General features: G+C 43.2%; 1 protein-coding gene across 4 annotated transcripts in view; it reads right to left on the bottom strand.

The window, feature by feature from the left end:
- Positions 1-22,604, bottom strand: part of LOC126091855 (excitatory amino acid transporter) — a 453,428-nt gene that overhangs the window by 246,422 nt on the left and 184,402 nt on the right. Inside the window, exon 1 of one of the 4 annotated variants that reach the window (XM_049907125.1) lies at positions 14,286-14,355. The exons of the other annotated variants lie outside the window; for them this stretch is intronic. Coding sequence (XP_049763082.1) covers positions 14,286-14,340 — 55 coding nt within the window. The 5' untranslated portion in view covers positions 14,341-14,355. Of the gene's footprint in view, positions 1-14,285; positions 14,356-22,604 lie in introns of those variants that run through there. 4 annotated transcript variants of the gene reach the window in all.

The following is a 22,604-nucleotide window of genomic DNA, read 5'->3' as shown; positions in this document are numbered from 1 at the left end:
GGAAAGCATTTCTGAAGAAGAGAAATTTGTTAACATCGAGTATAGATTTAAGTGTCAGGAAGTCTTTTCTGAAAGTATTTGTATGGAGTGTAGCCATGTATAGAAGTGAAACGTGGACGATAAATAGTTTGGACAAGAAGTGAATAGAAGCTTTCGAAATGCGGTGCTACAAAAGAATGCTGAAGATTAGATGGGTAGATCACATAACTAATGAGGAGGTATTGAATAGAATTAGGGAGAAGAGAAGTTTGTGGCACAACTTGACTAGAAGAAGGGATCTGTTGGTAGGGCATATTCTGAGGCATCAAGGGGTCACCAGTTTAGTATTGGAGGGCAGCGTGGAGGGTAAAGATCGTAGAGGGAGACCAAGAGATGAATACACTAAACAGATTCAGAGGGACGTATGTTGCACTAGGTACTGGGAGATGAAGCTTGCACAGGATACAGTAGCATGGAGAGCTGCATCAAACCATTTTCTGGACTGAAGACAACAACAACAACGTCTTCAAAGGAAAGACACTTAGATCTGCTATTGTTATTGATGAGAGGTCAGTAATACGCACAAGACAAAGCAAGGGTCCAAAGGAAGAGCCTTGTGGGATCCTACAAGTAATTCGCTACAAGTTGGATGATAACTGAATGCTTCATACGGAATTTGTTTCCGTTGATTTGAACCCTTTTGCAGTATTTCCTGTTAAAGAATAATACTCTTATTACCCTGAAAGAATATTGTGATTTACACAGCCAGAAGCATGTAGCATAACGGAACATACCAGTGGACTGTAATCTATTTCATGATATTCTTCATTGTTTTGGAAGGATTACTGATTAAATTTTTGTTTCCGGAATTTTCGCAGGTACACTCACTTTGTTTTAATTTTATTATTTATATTTTTTTCTTGCGACTAGTTTCAGAGTTCCAGCCCCGTTCTCAAGCTTTCCAGTGTTCGTATAACATCACTGATTACACGAAATTACAGTCTGACAAGCGCTTGGCTGTATACGTCAATAGCGAGTGCTTTAAAATTGAACTGCTACCCTAAAACTAGTAGAAAAAAGTTGATGTGCTAATATATTTTCAAAACAAATACTGTAATGTATTATCCAACGAATTAAGTACATTCCCGCTGCGTGTACAACCAGCCTTCTTAGAAAAGAAGATCGTTTTGAAGAACGAAGAATTTGTTTTTGAAAAAATGACACCTTCGTTCCGAACACGGGTGCTTGGTGAATCGGCTTCGTATTCCATGTGTTTAGAAGGGCTGCTGTTCGTCATCCGCCGGTGTGCAAGGGCGCAGTGGGGCCAGGCGTGGCCAAATGGCAGCCGGAGTTGGCACTCGCGCCCCCCCCAGGTCCCGGGGTCAGCAGCCGCGGCCAGATATTTGGCAACCGGCGGATGGCGTCGCGGCGCAGCGCCGTGACGCAAAACCTGCTGCCACCAGCTTTTTATATCCGTGTGGTGACGTGGCTGCAGCAGAGGCACCGCCGTTCCATTTGGACACCTCGCGCTCAGCTGAATCTGACCAATTCAGCCGTCAAAAATAAAGCCCCGCCACGCGTGTGAGAACAACGGGGACAATGCTAATGCTGATGTGTTCGTGTAAAGGGGATGACCCGTTTTTATTTCGACAACTTCAAGTCTGGCCGGCCGTGGTGGCCGAGCGGTTCTAGGCGCTTGAGTCTGGAAATCTAGAAATATGGAAACAATCTGAGATCCCATGTCGATAGCACTCTTTACTTCATATGAGCAAAAACTAGTTAAGTTTCACAAGAATATTTTCTCAGCCGATGCTGTTTGTCAGTAGTTTTCTTTGTGGTAAATCATGGCTGGCCGGAGTGGCCGAGCGGTTCTAGGCGCTACAGTCGGGAACCGCGCAACCGCTACGGTCGCAGGTTCGAATCCTGCCTCGGGCATGTATGTGTGTGTCCTTAGGGTAGTTAGGTTTAAGTAGTTCTAAGTTCTAGGGGACTGATGACCTCGGCTGTTAAGTCCCCTAGTGCTCAGAGCCATTTTGAACTTCAAGTCTGTATTGAGTGGTTCTCACATGACGGAAATCACATGGATGCAGTTACGTAACTCCAGTGATGATAAAATAAATAAGTTACCAAGTGTGATAAGGGCAGTAGACGTTCCAGTCATTTATGATTCAATTTGACGAAAAGCATAAGCATGATCCACTTATTCTAAAGTTTCTTTACAGAGATTTTGCACCATGGGGGGGTCTCTCCTATCACGAACCGGTTTACTGTGTACATATTTATTAAATGCTGAGCCAACTGTTCTAAGCTTCAGCCAGTATTCCTCTACATTCTCATCCCCAGAGTGAAATGTTTCAAGTTTCTTATGGACGTATGAGATTAGTGCCTCTTCACGCTGTGTACGGAACGTCTAAAGTTTGGCACTTGTTTTAATTACCGTTGCTACAACACGTCATTGTCAGTATACCAGTTTCAGTATGGGCATCCTCAAAGCAGTTCGGTCTGTTTGCTGCCATTAAAACTAATATACAGTATTTCCATCGTGTGTGCGGCTGGTCCCGGCGGAGGTTCGAGTCCTCCCTAGGGCATGGGTGTGTGTGTTTGTCCTTAGGATAATTTAGGTTAAGTAGTGAGTAAGCTTAGGGACTGATGACCTTAGCAGTTAAGTCCCATAAGATTAAAAAAAATCCATCGTGAATGGGCTCCATAACTATCTGTTCAAAGCATTTTTCAGAGAAGCCATTTAATATTGCTTCGCAAGATCTCTCGTCACGCCCGTCACTTACAAAACTGTAATTATCGAAACTGGGTTTTGGGTTATTCTCTCCGGCAACATTGACTCTGTGACTGGAGCCGAGGATTTCTCGAGAGTTTTCGGTAATATCTAAGTGTGAGTCTAGTGACCGACAGAAGGATCCAGCTACAAATTTATGAAACTTCAATTTCTTCGACTTCAGTCTCCTGGTTACTGTGACGAAAGCACTACTTCCATTTCAAATGAGGCTCTCCTTTCGATACACATTTCGATATACTGGTAGGTTTGATCATCACGCGAGTGTTACGGAAATGCTTCAGGAACTCGGATGCGAGTCTCTAGAGGAAAGGAGGAGTTATGAATCGCTACTGAGAAAATTTAGAGAACCAGCATTTGAGGCTGGCTGCAGTACAATTTTACTGCCGCCAACTTACATTTCGCGGAAAGATCACAAAGATAAGAGAGATTAGGGCTCGTACAGAGGCATATAGGCAGTCATTTTTCCCTCGTTCTGTTTGTGAGTGGAACAGGGAGAGAGGATGCTAGTTGTGGTACGACGTACCCTCCGCCACGCACCGTATGGTGGATTGCGGGGTATGTATGTAGATTTAGATGTACTCCAAAAGCCTCACTGCTCTCAATACAGGGTTTTAGCCAGTTTACTGTACCTAGTATCGTATGAGCTCTACTGTTTATTTCGAGCGCTTGGAACACTGGCACGTAACTGCGGATGCAACGATTTTAGAAGCCTCGTAGGTGAGCAGCATTTATTTAGTCTTACACTAATAGTTCCGAGTATCTTACAACCAATATTATCTAAAGGGGATTGATAGTCACCTATTCAAAAAATCTTGTGTCTAGACCACACACAGCCAGCTACTTGGGGAGCAGCATCTTATGCGTAGCGAACTCCAAGACTCATTTAGAGGGATGCTGCAGATTTCAGTCCTAATGCGTAAATCAAGGAAATTGCGGCCTAGCGTCCCACATTCAGAGACTCTGATTCAAGCCTTCCACTCTGAGTAGGCGGCCAAGATCGTTTCTCGGGACAATGTTGCAGATTGTGAGCGCTCAAATTCCATGAGGTACGTTAGTTTTCTCAACCCCTTCTGCAAGTCCTGGAGCATCCAAGTATGTCCTCAGAGCCCAGAAGACCGCCATGTAACCTTGTCCTTCAATGGCTGCCAAGACGGCCTTTCCAGCAAGCTACTCCAGGCACAAGGAAGTGCACATCTACATCTACGTGATTACTCTGCTATTCATAATTAAGTGCCTGGCAGAGAGTTCAATGAACCACCTTCAAGCTGTCTCTCAAACGTTCCACTCTAGAACGGCGCGCGTGATAAACGAGCACTTAATTTTTTATTTGTGTACGAGCCCTGATTTCTCTTATTTTATCGTGATGATATAGGTGGATGCCAACAGAATGTTTTCGCAATCGGAGGAGAAAACTGGTGATTGAAATTTCATGAGAAGATCCCATCGCAACGAAAAACGCCTTTGTTTTAATGGTGGCCACTACAATTCAACTACAATTCACGTATCATGTCTGTGGCACTATCTCCACTACTTCGCAATAATACAAAACAAGCCGCCCTTCTTTGAACTTTTTCAATATAATCCGTCAGTCCCACCTGATACGGATGCCACACCGCATAGCAGTACTCCAGAGTAGGGCGGACAAGTGTGGTGTAAGCAGTCTCTTTGGTAGATCTATTGCACCTTATAAGTGTTCTACCAATGAACCTCACTCTTTGGTTTGCTCTACTCACAACATTATCTATGTGATCGTTCCAACTTAGGTTAATTGTAATTGCAATCCCTAAGTATTACCCGAATTTACAGCCTTCAGATTTGTGTGACTTATCGCGTAATCGAAATGTAGCGAATTTTTTTTAGTACTCATGTGAATAACTTCACACTTTTCCTTAATGCTCCCATCCATTGCTGCTATTTCCTTAAGAGATACCACTATTCACCGCTCATTGGAACTGCCGACGATTAAGAGACCTCATAACCTTTAGCGTTTACCTCATCTTGACATGGGTCAAAGCAAGTTTCCCAATACGTGAAATGTCTCTCATTGGCTGAGTTTCAGTTTATGTGGCAGGCAGCAGCTTAAACTAGTTGGTTAGGAGGATGGATGTAGTATCCTAAATGCCCCTGGTCCCTCTATCACGTGCACAATGTATTTCATCCTATCTCTGACATTCAACTCGCACTTAAGTAGACCTGTGCCGATAAATGCCGTATTTCCTGTGGAGGAGACAGTATCAACAAGAGGGAATAGTACTTTAAGTAAGTTTGATCTGTGGTACAATAAATGTCTCTCGGTACCCTCTTAATCCACTTATTGGTAGCAGCTTCCAACCGATAGATAGCAGTCTGGGAGATTTCCAGCAGCTTACGAACAATCTTCCTGCGCCGGAGATCAACATTCGCAAGGTTTGTATTTTCGGTTTTTGAAAGATCTTTGCATCAGTACTAATTTCCTCTGCTTTCCAGGCAGGAATTGTGAATATTACATGTCTTAGTTTTCCAGAGGCCTTCAGGAAATCTGAAGTTCTCAATTCTATTCGCTCTTATTGGTTTGATTCGAACATGTTTTCCCCAAAACGAATCTAGCGATGGTTTCAAATTAGTGTGTAGACAATTGTCGGTTTAACGACGTGCATCCTCGCTGGTCCTCAGTTGGAAACGGGACTCATCACTGAAGACAGTTCTTCTCCAGTCAGTGAAATTCCAGGCTGAAGACGTGTCTTGAGACGCTCCGGACAGTCGTGGAATTCCAACCCGACTATCGCCCGCCATACAGCCCGACAATCTGGAGTCAATGGTCTGGGGTGCTATTTCTTTTCATTGCCCAACCCCGTTGGTTGTCATCCATGGAACAGAACGCAGCGGTACGTCGACGATATTCTACGCTGCATTTTCTTTTCATTCATGCAAGCCATCCTGGGTGTACACTTCAGTAAGATAATGCCAGTCCGCACATGGCGAGAGCTTCTACTGATAGTCTTCATGCTTGCCGAACACTGCCTTGGCTAGCAAGGTCGCTGGATCTCTCTTCAATTGAGATGTTTATGAATATGAATATTATGGGCAGGGCCCTCCAACCACTATGGAATTTTTACGCTCTAACGCACCAGTTGAACAGAATGTGGCACGATATCCCTTAGGAGGACATCCAACAACTGTGTCAATCTATGCCAAACCGAATAACTGTTTGCATAAGGGTAGAGGTGGACGAGTGCGTTACCGACTTGCTCAATTTGTGAAGCTCTTTCTCTCAAATAAATCATCCAATCTTTCCGAAATTGTGATCATGTGTTTTTCTGTACGTGTACATCACATCTACCGATTTCAGTCCCATTCGTATAACTCCTCGTGGTCCGTCATTTTTTTTGTCTTAAGCGTAGGTGACAGTAGTATGAATTAAATTATGTACTACATTTTCAATAAGTTATCGGGAGATTGCTCCCCTAGAAGCAAGATAAGCGAAGCAGAATGAAATACATTATTGTCCCAAGTGGAACCATTTCTGGTACTGTGTTGGGATTTGGTTGTTTGGTTGGTTAAGGGACTAAATGACATCATTCTCCTCTCAGGAGGTGGGTCATCCAGAGTCAGTGATGTCAGCCAGAAATTTGATAGAATTATGAAAGTATGTAGGAGTGGCAAAATAGAGGAAGCGAAAGAAATATTGATTCCACAGCTGAGAAATAATTTAAAGAGAAGGAAAAGTATATGGGTCGTTCCAGTAAGCGGGTCAGAGCAGGCCAGGGTCCTTCCAGTGCTCACCTGTGGGCAGGGAAACCCCACCCACGTGTGACCCCCGCCATCCTGATTAAGGGCGAAGACCGTTACAGAGTGAAGAATGCCATTTAGCCAGGAGATCCGTAATAATAAAAGTGAGATGACTGAAAAAAATACCGGATATCAGTTGGACTAACAATTACAAAATGAGAGAAAAAAAAATCAGGTCAGTAGGTGGGTGGGGCCAGTTGACTGCCCATCAAGGATCTTCATTTGACAGGGGCCACCACTCACACTCACCCTGTTCCCGATCCATTATACTCAAACTGTCAAAGAGGGGAACTATCGGGAAGCAGCATGAACTGTTCTTTCGTCATCAGCTAGTAACAAGGATCAGAAATCCTTAATGTCTTACCTTCACTGGAGTGCTACTTCTAAAACAGAAAATAGGATGAAGTAGGAAAAGGGTCTAACTGCATCTAAAAGCAATAAAAACACAGTAAAGGACGCGATGATCGAGGATGAAGGCAAAGTAGTTAAGGTCAAGCATCGCCTACACTCAGCAAACAGGGCGAGAGGTCCCATCAACCACACTGCCCCCAGCCCTAAAGTACTTCAAAACATTATATCTGAGAATAAAGACCACTTTCTGGGAGAAAATGAATGTTAACTGCCATGAGTCGTCTGCCAATATCGTTGGCGAAGAATCCATGTGAGCCATTGTCACAACTCTGGAGTGGCTCATTACAGGAAATAAAATAATGGATTAATCTGGTATGACCGATGTGGAGGCGACAGAACGGTAGGTTCCTTCCAGGGTGAACAAGAGGAGGAGCGCCATGCAGTAGCAGTCTCCTTGACAATGCGGAGTTTCTTAGAGGGTGTGTTATCCCGCCAGATGGTATTCCATCTAGTGAGGAGAGGCCTTACTTGCACTCACAAATCCGCTTCTCGGACTGTCAAAGCGAATATTGAGTGCGTAGTCACTTCTCTAGCCAGTTCATTCTCTACGATACCCACATGTCTCGGAACCCAGACGAGAGTAACAAGCAGGGTGTATGATCAAGGTCAGAGAGATATGACACGGTGACAAGCATAACATTGGTCAACAGCCTGGAGACTGTTCGTTGAGTCACTACAAACAAAATCGCGGTCGAGGAAGGTCTTTTTACTAAAACAGAGTTCTGTTAATGGCTATCTGGTCCGCCATAAAAACACAGCGCATCAACAGCAACAAATGTTCTTCCTGACCAGCCGAGATGTAAAAGTATATTATGTCCTATCCATAGCTTTACAGCCGTTAGTGTAAATGATGGTAGCAGCCTGATATACCAGGAGAATTCAGGGCAACAGACACTGGAACGTCATTAGGACGACAAACTTCAGGTACTTGAAATAGATTGGTCCTACTTCGTGGTCTGGGTACTAATCAAGGTGCGTGGGAAAACACGGGGAGCATATCCTCAAGGAGATTCGGCGGACACCCCAGTAGAGAGCCTCAAGGCGTATTTCAATTAGTTCTCTCATCCAAGTTCAAGTATCCGTGGGCGATGCCTCTTGTATGCATAATCATTTGGTGAGTTGTATGATTAGATTGTTGAAGGGTGATTTCATAAATTAGTGTTGGACTATCGGTTCTTAAAACGGAATAACCTCACTTCAGCAAGACAGACTGTCTGTGGGACAAGTCTGCAGATGCCAGGGGCCAGTTATAATCCATCATGATGGGATGGGTCCAACAGTTTCCAAGATGAACCATAAAACTGGGAACCATAGTCAAATTGAGACGAGACCAGGTCATGTTAAATATGGAGGAGAGTAGTGCAATCAGCAAGTGTTGGCAAGAAAGCAGAGAGGGTTCAAATTTTGAATGCAACTAGTCTTTAGTTGACGAATACGTGCCAGTCATGTCAGATTTTTATCGAAGAGGAGTCCTAGAAACTATGACTGTGCTACAACATCCAAGCACTGGGTACCCAAGTAGAGTTCTAGGTCAGGATGAACTGTGGTATGACGACAGGAATGCATGATTAGCGATTCCATGGGAGAGTACTGGAAGCCATGAGAAAGGGTCCAAGTGAAGGCGCATTGGATGGCATCCAGCCGAGGCTACACAGTGTGAGCTATACCAAATTCAAAAGTCGTCAGCAGACAGCGTGCAATCGACCAGTGGACCGACAGAGGTCATTAGCGCATTGAAAACAATGAAGAAGAGTGTAACACTACATACTCCTAGGAGATGCTGTTCTTTTGGACCTCTGGAGACGAAGAAGACGATGTACCGACTCAAAGCTGAAACAATTGGTGGGATGAAACCTGACAAATGAAAGTCTGTAGGGAGCCTCAAAAGCCGCACCAATGGAGGATAAGAGAAACGTGATGGTGCCAAGCAATGTTGCATACCTTATGTTAAGTAAAAAAAAAAAAAAAAAAAAAAAAAAAAAAAAAAAAAAAAAAAAGACTAAAATGAGATGTTGCCGTTTAGAAAAAGCTTGTATGATGATTGATTATATCCTAACCAAATCGTTGGTTGTGGATCGTCCCTCCCAGAAATCACACTGATAGGACAAAAGGATCTGTGATTCGAGAACACAATTTATCACGATACCACCGTTTCACCCTTTTGCAGAGCCTGTTGGCGACGTTAAATAGTCGTAGCTGTCGATGGACGTGGGTTTTTGCCTGGACGAAGGACTGTGACGATGGCATCATCTCGCCATTGCGAAGGGAAAACACCTTCGAGACAAAAAAAAGGTCGAGGACATTGAGAAGATGGAGTCAGTGTAATATTCAGGTTTTGAATCATTTGATTATAAACATAATCGGGATCTGAAGCCGTGTAATATGACGAATCAAGAACCTGAAGCACAGTGGTATCCAAAATTAAAGCATCAAAAGGAAATTTTGGAAGGTTGCGTTTATTTTGCCACAAAACAGGTGATAGTAACGTAGAAACAATGTAATGAGTACAGACTGCAAGCAACTGCAACATGCGAACGGTAGACTAAAACGTTCGTTTTTTTCCAACTGGGGTCCCAAGATCTCATCAAGATACCTGACAGCAGTTAAAACTTGCCGATTCACCTGTACAATTTCATGAAGAGAGGTTCATGTGGTAAACAGAATCCCTGCTCACACCATTAGGGATCCTTCTCGATCTCTGTCTCTATCCACAATGTTTGGGTTCCAAAATCGTGTTCCACGTTCCCTCCAGATTCGAATCTATCGATGTCCACTGTCCAGACTAAGTCGGGACTTACCTGTGGAAACAACATTGGCCCACTGTTTGAGAGTCCAACTGGCGTGCTGATGACTCCACTCTAGACGTTCCCTTCTGTGAAGACGCGTCAGCGGTAGACACACAGCATGTCTCCGACAGTAAAGGGCGCTATATTGAAGCCTTCTGCACATCGTTTGCCTCGATATAAGACGTCCAGAATGCTGCGAGCTCACACGCTAGTTGCTGTACAGTACTAAGGCGGTAATGTGCCGTTACAGCCAAATAATGATCCTCTCTTCCTAAGTCAAACGTCCTTAGCCCTGTCCTGGTCTATATACTGCCACCACGTCCGAGAAACAACAGAACGATTCACATTAAGCCATCGGGCCACATCAGTTTGCGACTGTCTTGCTTCCTTTCTTTCTGTGACTCTCCACTGCACAGAGTTTGGTAGGCATCTTCTTTGTGCCATACTGCACCGTCTGTGACTGTGTATACAGACATAGTGGATGTGGGGCTACGTGGCAAATACTACCTCGTTTCGTAGATGCCTTGACGTCATGTTTTCCATTGACTGGAATACCACCTTCCGTGCAGAACACGACCGTACGAACATCTGGTCGATAGTATAATTATATCGTGGATTAGACACAGGACAGGTAAATAGCGCTTTGTTGCTTTAATTTTGGACTCCAGTCTATTTCAAAGTCAATGAGAGGTTCATTTTATAATTCGGCTTGACAGGGCGGTAAAGGATAGAGCTATGCCTCCAGCTTGTCTTTTATGTGTGAAGAAGGTAGTTGGGTAAGAACAGGGTAATAATGGAGTCGCAAAGTGGATCTAGAGATGTTCGGCAAGAACCAAATCGCTGGTAGATGTAGCACCATAAAGGAGAGGACCTGGGACAGCTGTTGATCTTTGGTGGCCAAGTAGACTACGGCGCTTGGCACACGTTTGGGAGAGAGAGGCATACGTTCTGAAGGAGACGTAGTGCTTCCAGTATTCCTTTTTGCTGCGTTTAATCTGATAACCTCACCTGTGCTGAATTAATTTTGCTTCCCATTATAAGTCAGAGCAAGAAAATAGGTGACAATTTGTGATGAAAACATACATTTGTCTACAAATGCTACTTCGCTGCTGGTCGGCTGTCTGACGTCTGCAGATGTATACGTAATTTGTCCGCCGTGCCTTGTAGACTTTGGTTACCACACTAAAGTTGACATTTTCCCCTAATTTTTGATGGTACTTGCCTGTAGGCATTGTAAACTGTCGTAGGCGATAGTATCTCTAGTGTTCTGTTATTCTTTTTTGTACTATTCCCGACGTCTCACCAACATACGTATCCTCGTATTGGTAGGGACCTCAATTCTATACGTATGCAGATATGATACACGTTTCTGTTGCCCCTACGTGTCATTACTGGCTTAAATGGTCCTTCAGACGGTTCTGTTGCCTTCATGCCTGCCCCTTGTTGCTGATGCGGAAGCCCTTGTAGTGTGTTAAGTACTTATCACTTCCATATTGAATGATGATTCAAAGCACGCAGTTACCTGTTTGTGAACACGGTTTTTCTGAACGCCTTATATCCAAAATTATCATTATATTTACTAGAAAGTATAACTCTTTATTTACTGCAGTGAATTATATCACCACGTTTCGAAAATTCCTCATACTGTGTCGTTAATGCAGCTGATAGGTGTGGTTCCTGTTGGTTTACATTTTAAGGCGTTTCCCTCCTGGCGACATTGGCCAATGTCGGTAGGACGAACCTTTGCTTAAGGAACGCATAAATGTGTCATTTCAAGACACTGACGACTGTCTGGAGATACATAGAGTATGTATCGTAGGCCACTACAGAGTCGACCCAGAGTTTTCACCCCAGCGCCAATATTTGTCATTAATTGCCCTACGAAACACAATGAACTTCCCAACACATTTTCTTCACTGATTATACTGCCTCAGGGGTCCGTTTCCCAATAATCTTTGCATCGGAGGCTCAGTTCAGTTGTTTGTAACGCCTTGATGTTTGTTGTTGAGTCAGCAAAATCTAGACTGGTCCATGAATGAAAGGAGGAATTTGCTCTTCAGAGATGAATCGTGCTTGAATATGCAGGACGAGTTTCAGCCTTCAGTCACCTGCAAGTAATGCTGAAACAAATTCAAATACAAAGACATTGTAAAGACAGTTCAACTTGATGGTGTTATGTTTTAGCATGGTTGTGTTTGGGCGAGACGGGTTGAGGGGAGGAGTGACCAAGATGGAAGAGAGACAGCAGCTTTTACCGGCTCGTGGGGTTCACATCTTCGTTGGTGGTAGGACGAGTACTTTTTTTTTCGCCATGAGGTACGGATGTGAGGATCTGCAGGAACATGTGTTAACACCCTTCAGGGGTGCAGCTGGTCAACTCATACTATAATACTGCCCACATTGGGCCGTTTTTGAAAACGAATTTCTCCAATAGGTGAAGCTTTCAGTTTATTGAACACGCCAGAAATATTTCCGGACCTGAATCCTACAGGTGCATTTCTGGTGGGATGCATTAGCGAGACGAATAAAAGCCAGTTTTCATCAAAAATTGTTCCCGACTATAGCGCAGCTATTTCTCAGGATTCGAAGAAAGAAGGAATAATAAAATTTCTGCATAATGAGGAGATAAGAGACTGAACATAAGCCGCGACTCAGGATGATGGGGAAGTCTTCATATGAAAGGAACCATCCTGGCATTTAACATCAGCGGTTTAGGGAAACCATGGGAAACATTAATCAAGATGGTCACATAGGGATTTGAACCACCGAATGCGAGTCTATCACCACTACACCACCTTCACCTAGTTGAACTCACACACAGTTCAAGAACTCTAATTAGTCGATACCAGCCTTGTGATCAATGAATAATTATGCTAACACAATAATTTCGAAATTTTCCAATTGTTTCTTCAACAAGAATTTACCTGTGTAGTTGACATGGCATACATTACGTGTAGATAGGCATATAATATCCCGAAATTTCTCCACATGAATAAAATGTGGGTTCTGTGTATGCTGACTTCAGGCCAGAGATAATGAGGGAATAATTTCTGAGACACTTCTAGCGTTGTAGTAATACTAGACGTATGGTGGAGCCAACCCCACCACCCACATACACAATCACAATATGATGGTGAACGAGCAAGTATATTTATAAAGCGAAAACAATTTTGTCTGCAAAATCTTTAAGCAGTTTACCTTTCAGTATTTGTATAACCTCCTAAAACTTCAGTGCTGTATTACAAGGGCGAACCATTGGCCAACAAATGTTAAATACGTTTTTTCTAGTTCTTTTTCTGCGACGCACCGTCTCCCAAAGTTTCTCAACGTGATTGTCATGCACAATTTGCAATGATCTCGACATTGATGGGATACTATACTGATTTCTCATCTACTATCATATGCCTAGTTCAAATGAAATAGATGAAACTTACTCCTTGCTACTTAACTGCATTTTAATTCATGCTGTTCGTATTTTAACATTTCTCTGATGGATGACTGCTTCTACAGTTCGTTCTGATGTACAGTTCTGCCTTCTTCGAATGTCCTTCAGCCACGGGTTTCTGACTTTCAGAGGACCTCTTGTCACTGATCTTTCCTTCCAAAATTGGTTGTTTGGTTGTTATACTTTATATCTCCAACTCATATAATGTGCCAACATTGTAACTTTCTTTGTTTAACAATAAACAGCAGTTCCTTTTGCTGTCTCAAAGACAGTGACATTTTATGTTTTCGATGTCAGGGTATTCGCAAGATATAATACAAATACAAATTCATTTCAAAGAGATTCAATTCGTTTTTAATATGTGGCTCTAAGTTCCAACTTGCACACCCATAAAGGGCGGTTCACTGCAGCACCTAGTCATTCCGACCCCGAGTTGCCAACTGAGATCAGATCCAAGAATTTTCTCAAGTTGCTGGTTCCCTGGGCTGTTCAGTTCCGGATTTTATCTCTTGCTTGTAGAAATTTCAGATATTGAGATAGCGAAAGTGCTCTGAGTGGGCTTCGAATCATTTTTCCCCATATGCCCTGTACCCAAATTTAGTCCCATACGAGTTTTTCCGTTGAGTAATATAAATGAATACTTGTTAGCAATAAATGTTCATCGAATAAGAACGCCATGTGTGCAGAAACGACAAATAATACTGCATTTGAAACTAATTTCTTTTTCGCAACTCTAAGCAGACTAAATGCATTTAGCTCAATGAAGATATTTTTCGAAATTTTTCCTTTCTGTTAAATATCGTTTACTGAATAACGTTTTTGTAAAACTAAGAATATCCTTCTACCTTTGCTGAAACAATGGTCAAGAAGCCATTTTGTCCATTGACGAAAATTCCAGCTTATTGTAATGGAAGATCTGATATTCTGCATGTCTTTTCTGTCGCTTGCTCCTTTGGTTACGGACGACTGTTATTCAGTTCAAAACCTTCTCTATTTTGTACACTAAAAACCAATCGAAGAGTGAGGTTGAAAATTTGAGAGCTGTGGCAAACACGAACAGTTGTCCGAGGTTTCTTCTTAGACACGTTTCCTCTCTACTCACTGCGGGAATTTGTCTGGCTGAATGCACCCGTGTGTGGGCCCAAGGCTGGCTTCATAGCACGACTCCATTCAGTATGGCTTCTCTGTTAGCGCGTCCCAGTACTTTTGTTCAGCTAATGTGTGTATCGTCCTTGAGGGGTAAACTGCAAAAAACCAGAAATTGTAATCTGTTTAGTAGTTTTCCTATTAATCGTAATTTCAGCGTGGCTGCTAATAAAACACATGCAAAAAATTATTCATTGTGATAGCCGCGGTTTAGTCTGAGGATTAAAGGCAATTTAATCCAACAAGTACGACTCATAGGTTGTGCTTGTTACAACAAATGGTATTCAATTTTCTGAAGTTTCATTCTGGAAACATACCACAGGCTGCGTCTAAGGTCTCCGCACTATTCTTTCTTCCAGGAGTTCTAGTTCCGCAAATTCCCCCAGAAGATCGTCTGTGAAGTCTGGAAGGTAGGAAATGAGTTACCATCGGAAGTAAAGCTGTGAGGACGGGTTGTGAGTCGTGCTTGGGTAGCTCAGCTGACAGCACTCGCCCGCGAAAGGCAAAGGTCCCCTTTGCGCCACGCGGTTTTAATCTGCTGGGAAGTTTCGAAATAGAAACAGTCTGCTGAATTACAGACCAACATCACTGACATCGATTTGCAGTAGGGATTTGGAACGTAAACTACATTTGAACACCATGATTTACCACAAAGAAAACGATTGACAAATAGCATGCGCTGAGAAAATATCATTCTTGTGAAACATAACTAGTTTTTGCTCATATGAAGTAATGAGTGCTATCGACAGAGGATCTCAGATTGTTCCCATATTTCTAGTTTCCAGAAGGCTTTCGACACCGTTCCTCATGAGCGACTTCTAATGAAATTGCTCGCCTAAGAACTATTTTCTTAGTTGTGCGACTGGATCCGCATTTTCCCGCCAGAAAGGTGACAGTTCGTAGTAACTGACGGCAAGTCAGAGCAAAACGGAAGTTATGTATGGCATTCCCGAAAGAGACAATCTGAGCAGCTCTCTTAGATTGTTTGCATATGGTGTCATTTGCCGTCTTGTAAAGACATCAGAAGATCAAAACCAATTGTAAAATCATTTAGAGAAGATATCTGTATGGCGCAAGAAGTAGCAGTTGACTCTAAATAAAAGTATGAGATCATGATGAGTACTAAAGGAATCCGTTAAACGTATATCACACGACGAATCACACAAATTAGAGCTGTCAATTCAGCTAAATACTTAAGGATTATAATTACGAATAACTTAAATTAGAATGATCACATAGACAATGTTGTGCGGAAAGTGAACCAATGACTGCGTTTCATTGGAAGAACAAATGGAAGGCGCAGCAGGTCAACTAAAGAGAGTACCTCCACTACGCTTGTTCGTCCTCTTCTGGAGTATTGCTGCGTGGTATGACATCCGTGAAAGAGAGGACTAACGGAGGTCATCGGTACATTTCAAAGAAGGGCAGCACGTTTGTATTATCGCGAATTACGGGGAAGATTTGTAAGCGTATTGTCATATCGCTGGCTTAGTTGTGGAGTATCTTTGCAGGCAGCCGCGTCTAGAGAGTCGAGCGCGGGACACGGAACTGTTGTGTAGTGTGTAGCTCTGCATGAGAGAGGCACTGTTAGTATGGAAGTTGAAGTGTTGCTACAAGTGCTGTCATAGTAAAGTGATATATGGAAATGGTTCAGAGGAAAGCGCGTCAAGAAGTAATTGAAAATGAGCAGTGCCGTCAAAAACGTATTTGTGTATCCTCTTGTTACGTGTCGCACAGCATCGAGCATCCGCGCCGTGTTCGGTCTCCCGGAATGAACTGATGTGAATCAGTAGAAATTAGTTACCACAAAAGAGTGCAGTCAAGTGCCAGTGCCTTGTAGCGAGCGTGAGGACGTGCGTTCGATCATCGTTCCGCACTTAACAACAATCAGCCGCGCCGCGACGGTTACGCGCACGCTCGTACAAGTGAGAACTAAGAAACTGAAAAATTAACTTTACGAACAGTCTTACATCATTAGTAGTGTCAAGGAGGACTATTACCTGATATCTGTATGTATGACGAGCGTAAGAACTTTCGTTCGATCATTCGGCTTCCGCATCATCAACAATCACCCGCGTCGTGTCGGTCACGCGTACGCTCATCTGAATGATATTGTCGACAGATAATCATCAAGACTGTTAATTGCGATAAACATTTACTTTTTAGAATGTAAACACTGAACCTGTGATTCCTCATCGTTTCAGAATATAGATGTTCATACCAGACATAGGACAGTGTTGTGTGTTAACGTTGAGTGGCTCCCCTAAACCGCCTGTATATTTCGATAGATAATTTCAGGCAAGCCAACAGCAGTGTGGAGCAGGACAATACCACCGCCGCGGGATTACCACGTACGTGGAATGCACAGGGCGCCCGCATCTCGTGGTCGTGCGGTTGCGTTCTCGCATCCCACGCCCGGGTTCCCGGGTTCGATTCCCGGCGGGGTCAGGGATTTTCTCTGCCTCGTGATGGCTGGGTGTTGTGTGCTGTCCTTAAGTTAGTTAGGTTAGTTAGGTTTAAGTAGTTCTAAGTTCTAGGGGACTGATGACCATAGATGTTAAGTCCCATAGTGCTCAGAGCCATTTTTTTGCACAGGGCGCACGGTCAAGAAAAGCAGAGGATCGACAAACAGATAAAAGTAAAACACACCACCTGTTCGCACTCCCGGGCGTGTTACAGTGTGTCACGGATATGATAGCGAGTTGGGGTGACACACTATAAAACTAAGACTTTTTCGTTGCGGCCGGATCTTTTCATGAGATTTCATACGCCTACGTTCTCTTCCGAATGCTCAAACAATTTTTTGGCGCCCACATATGACGGGGGAAATGAATATCGTAATAAAATAAGCGAAATAAGGGCTCTCATAGAAAGGTTTAAGTGTTCGGTTTTTCCATGCGGTGTACGAGAGTGTAACGCTAGAAAAAAATCTGAAGGTTGTTCGATGATTCCTCTAGCAGGCACTTATTTGTGAATTGCAGAGTAATCATGCAGACAGAGGGAACACACTGCAAACTTTTCCTGACGCTAAACTATTATACAATTGTAATTTTACTGTCACAAAGTAGTCGAATAATGAAATCTGAGTTGTTAAGTTCTGAAGACTTGACACGTATGAAAAACTGTTAGAAATATCACATTCCGAATCTTGTGCAGAATCTAAATGCTGTAACCTCCACATCACAAATAATATTTATCACCTTGGACGATGATACGTGAAAGCTTGTTCATGTTACACATACATTCGCTGTGTTACCTATTATGTTGGGAGGTAGTTCTGTGTACTTATAAATAATATTCTCACCACAGTAGACGGTGGTCGCAACAACCTGCAGCTTAAGCAGGAGTAATCCCAGCTGATCGTTGTTCCGGAATTTCTGATTTCGGCCTCGGCCATTTCTGTTCATGTACTCCCTCGACGGATTAGCGGTTAATAATACACTCATTCGAAAGGAATTTTCACATTCATTCTGTAAACACTAGACGGAAAGAGATTTGGGTCGGATAGCATTTATTAACCACTGTACTGATTTTACCTTCAGTAGCTATGCAGCAGAACGAAAAAAAGGTAAACAGTGGATTTTCGAACCTAAGTTGAAAGACTTCCTGACGGTAAATACTCCTTTCATTCTGTATAGCAGTTACACGTGGTTTAGGCCCTGCACAGTAACGTATTATTGCCTCCACAACTGTAAATGTTTGATTTTTAAAAATTGTTAGAGTATTTTTTGATTTTTTTGCATTTTCTGTCCATTGTGCAATTATCTGTTAAATAAGCATATACACTAAAGCGTCAAAGAAACTGTTATAGGCATGTGTATTCAAATACAGAGGCAGAATACGGCGCTGCGATCGGCAACGCCTATGTAAGGCAAGTGTCCGGCGCAGTTGTTAGATCGGTTACTGCTGCTACAACGGCAAGTTATAAAGATTTAAGTGACCTTGAAGGTGGCGTTATAGCCGGCGCACGAGGGATGGCAGACAGCATCTCCGAGGTAGCGATGAAGTGGCGATTTTCCTGTACGACCAATTCACGAGTGTACCATGAATATCAGGAATCCGGTAAAAAATCAAATCTCCGACACCTCTGCGGTCGGAGAAAGATCCTGCAAGAATGGGACCAACGACGACTGAAGAGAATCGTTCAACGTGACAGAAGTGCAACCCTTCTGCAAATTGCTCCAGATTTCAATGCTGGGCCATCAAAAAGAGTCATCCTGCGAACCATTTAACGAAAGATCATCGATATGGGCTTTCGGAGCCGAAGGCCCACTCGTGTACCCTTGATGACTGCACGACACAGCTGGGCCCGTTAACACCGACGTTGGACTGTTGATGACAGGAAACATGTTGCTTGGTCGGACGAGTCTCGTTTCAAATTCTATCGAGCGGATGGACGTATACGGGTACTGAGGCAACATCACGAATCCATGGACCCTGCATATCAGCAGGTAAATGTTCAAGCTGATGGAGGCTCTGTAATGGTGTGGGGCGTGTGCAATAGGAGTGGTATGGGACCCTTGATACGTCTAGATACGATTCTGACAGGTGACACGTTCGTAAGCATCCTGTCTGATCACCTGCATCCATTCGTGTACATCGTTCCGACGGTCATGGGCAATTCCAGCAAGACAATGCGTCACCTCACACGTCCAGAATTGCTACGGAGCGGTTCCAGGAACACACTTCTGAGTTTAAACACTTCCGCTGGCCACCGAACTCCACAGACATGATCAGTATTTAGCATATCTGGGATGCCTTGCAACGTGCTGTTCAGAAGAGATCTCCACCCCTTGTACTCTTACGGATTTATGGACAGCCCTGAAGGATTAATGGTGTCAGTTCCCTCCAGCACTACTTCAGACATTAATCGAGTCCATGCCACGCCGTGTTGCGGCACTTCCGCGTGGTCGTGGGGGCCGTACATGATATTAGGCAGGCGTACCAGTTTCTTTGGCTCCTCAGTGTAGTTTTAGTGTAGTTTTGGCTCACAGCGTGCGACAGAAATAAGGACTAAAAATAAAAATTTAAGTATGGTGTTCTGATATTTGTTCTTCTGAACTTACAGTTGCTATGGTAAGAGGGTGAATTAAGGCAGCTTTTTCTTTCATTTTTCCTTTCGTTGCATGCAAATACTTAAAGAAAACGGGAAATACAACGAACGATATGTGTACAGATACCGTATTCAATAATCACTGAGCAAGTCTGCAGTACACGTAATTGTGTCAACAGCTGAGAGCAGTGCTAACGAGGCGGTAGCAGCATTTTACGGTGGTCAGGGACTCGGTTTACGTGTCAGTTAACGGAGGAGCGAGCGGCGTTTAGTTGCTCAGTGGGAAATGCCACCAAAGCCTACGGACTGGATGTCCAGCAGCTGCAGGATTTAGTTTGTGCATCGCACACAGTTTGGTTTATTACGTGCTTCTGGATGGAGGCAAACAGCAACTAGTAGCTTTCAGATGTGAGTAAGGACTGTGAACGTTGCGGTACGTGGATGAAAGACTAGACTGCAGTCGGTGAGTAGCTGGAAACTACGTTGGCAGCTGTTGACCGGTGTCACATGGCGACAAGGAATTGCGTCAGTCGTGGAGTGACAGAGCAGCATCGTGGTGTCGCAAACGACTCGAGGAGCTTGCCAGCTATCCGTGTTGCCGGCTTGGCCTGTTGGAAACCCCACTCTGGCCCCCCACAGCAGTTACCCAAAGGTGGTTTTCAGGAGTGAAGCTCTTTCAAGGGATAAGTTTCATGTCTGTCAAATCGTCCAAACGATAGCCTCAAAGTTATTACGAAAAAATTTGAGGCATTTCCTTCCACTTGTGAGAGAGAACCAGCAGGCCTTGCCACTACATGTCAATTAGTGATATCACAATTTACGAGGTCCGGGTAGGTAGAAAAGGTTGGCAGGTGCCAACTAACGGTAGATGGGTGATGGTCGCTCTTACAAAAACAGCATCGCGATAGGGGGATGGTTCGAACGTGCACACTGTGTGTAATCGTTTATCGTACCGAGCGCGGTCATAAGAACCGGTAGCCATCAGCCACAGATCGTGCCTCACTTCGTCATCAACTACGTCTGTCGCCTGGGATGTGAGAAACAGTCGATTATTCCTGGGTACCAGTCGTTTGGTGAAGACAGATAGACTCATTCTGACAGCGACATTCCGAGGCGTAATCGTGGTCGTCTGGTCTCGATAGTATTGTCTCTAGTCGAAAGCAGGACGAAGATACTACGGAGTTCTGTGATATCCATTTCTGTAAATTTCTGGGCCGGTGCAACATTTTTCAGGCTAGTAAAGTCGTTCTGGCTGGATCATGCGAGCATCATACTACAAACGGTCACTCGCGTGGCAGTGTTCCTGCAGAACGCACATCTCTTTTTATGTTACGAGGAACTCAGAGTGCCCCAAACGAATACTAGTTATCAGAGAAACTAATTATTAAAACCGATAGGGTAACACATGAAAAGAGTGAGAATATTAACATGTTAGTTAACAACATAATACAGCCTCTCCCTGACTCCTTTCTTATGAAGCAGTTCCCCTCACGTAAAGCTAGTATCTGAGAGTCCATTGAAACACGAAGCAGAATGTAGAAAAACTTTCAACAAATTGAACGTGTATTGCAGAGAGGGACTATACTCACGAGGAGGTGGAGGGGGGAGGAGAGAGAGAGAGAGAGAGAGAGAGAGAGAGAGAGAGAGAGAGAGAGAGAGAGAGTGTGTGTGTGTAGCAACAAGTAGAAACCTTAGACTTGGTGAGTTACAAAGTCAGTTCCGTTGCAAATTGTAATATGGACAAGAATAATTGGCGTTCGTGAACTTAATATTCCAATGTTTCTATCGGTCTTCAGAAAGACATAACTGTCATATAGTAAACACCAGTATCTGTTTCCACAAGAGTTTTTAATGCTACTACTGAACTAACATTTTCTGCGTCGTGAAAGTTGGTAAAACTACGCTTACCCTATCGGCGGTATGGACAAACAGTCTTACGAAGTACTCCTGACGCAGTATCAGAGCCGCTTCCAGCAACAAATAGACCCGATCTTTTCGATGTAATGTCATTAAAATCTGAAGAGCCGAAAGACGTCAAGTGAATTTTCTTCTACGGAATGAAACTTTCAATTTATGTCAAGTGGGACCAAGTAGTTTGGAAAACAGTGATGTTTTTTTCGTATTTCTTAAGATTTAGTATCTGCTTTTCAGAGGACTGCCAGAGTTAAGGTTTGGAGAAGCCAAGCCTCTATACTTTCATTATTATCCATCTAATACTGCAGCACTTCTATGAGCAAATTAGGAAAGATTATTCCGATCACGCACGAATTGTGAATTAGTAAAGTTTCGTTTTGTCGATGGTGGCGCTGCGCTGGCCCAAGAAACGCAGATTAATAACAATGATGGTAAAGCTAAAATTGTTCAGTTCTGATACTTTTCTGCCGCGTGGAATTTTGTCTTAGGAAACATCTTTGTGAACGATGGTTGCAACGTATTGCACGCAATACATTCCTTAAATTTTTTACGTTTAGTTAAAAATTGACTACACAGAAGAGCCGTAATTATCCGCACTCAGAAACTTCCGCAAAATCAAATCACTGAGGAACGAAGCCACTTGCCTAATGTTAGGCGCCTTTTCCATCTTACATATCCTAACCGATATCACGCAGAGCCAGAATACCTTCCTTCAGCTTCAATAATCCACTGTTTTCATTATCAGGCATCACTCACTGATATAAGCAAAAAAAAGTTCTTGTCAAGCCTATTTAGCGATTGAGATTGGCTGGTTAATCCTGTCAGTCGCAGAGTTATCTGTCTTTCTGACTTGAACGAGCTGTATTTGGCAAAATAACAATGTCCTCGGTTTCCAAAAGAAAATCATGGATTTCTTCCTGATTTCGAACTCCAACAATCTGTAAAATTTTTATTTAGCTAGATATGTGAGATATGTATCTAAAGTCCAAATCGCACATCTTTAACAACAAAATTACAGAAGACTAAGTTGTTTTATACAGGTCACGGATCAAGCTCTTCTGATATGCTCTGCTTATCTGAAAAATTCCTACATTTACAGTTTTAAAGCAGTTTTTAGTTTGTTGTAAAGAGATATAAACAAAAGACTTCAAATGCAAAAAGCTCATGAGGACAAGAAGAAAGTATTTAAGTTTTGTGACTAATAACCTAACTGAGGAAGCTAAATTTTTTTGGTTAAATGTGACAGTTGGAAAGTTATGCTCAAAGTTCAGATTCCTCATATATCGTAATCTAAATAAATCCGTACCA

This window comes from Schistocerca cancellata, chromosome 7 (assembly GCF_023864275.1).
Source record: "Schistocerca cancellata isolate TAMUIC-IGC-003103 chromosome 7, iqSchCanc2.1, whole genome shotgun sequence".
Taxonomy (NCBI): Eukaryota; Metazoa; Arthropoda; class Insecta; order Orthoptera; family Acrididae; genus Schistocerca; species Schistocerca cancellata.
Note: the sequence above shows the minus strand (reverse complement) of the source record. Positions and strands in the feature narration are given on the sequence as shown.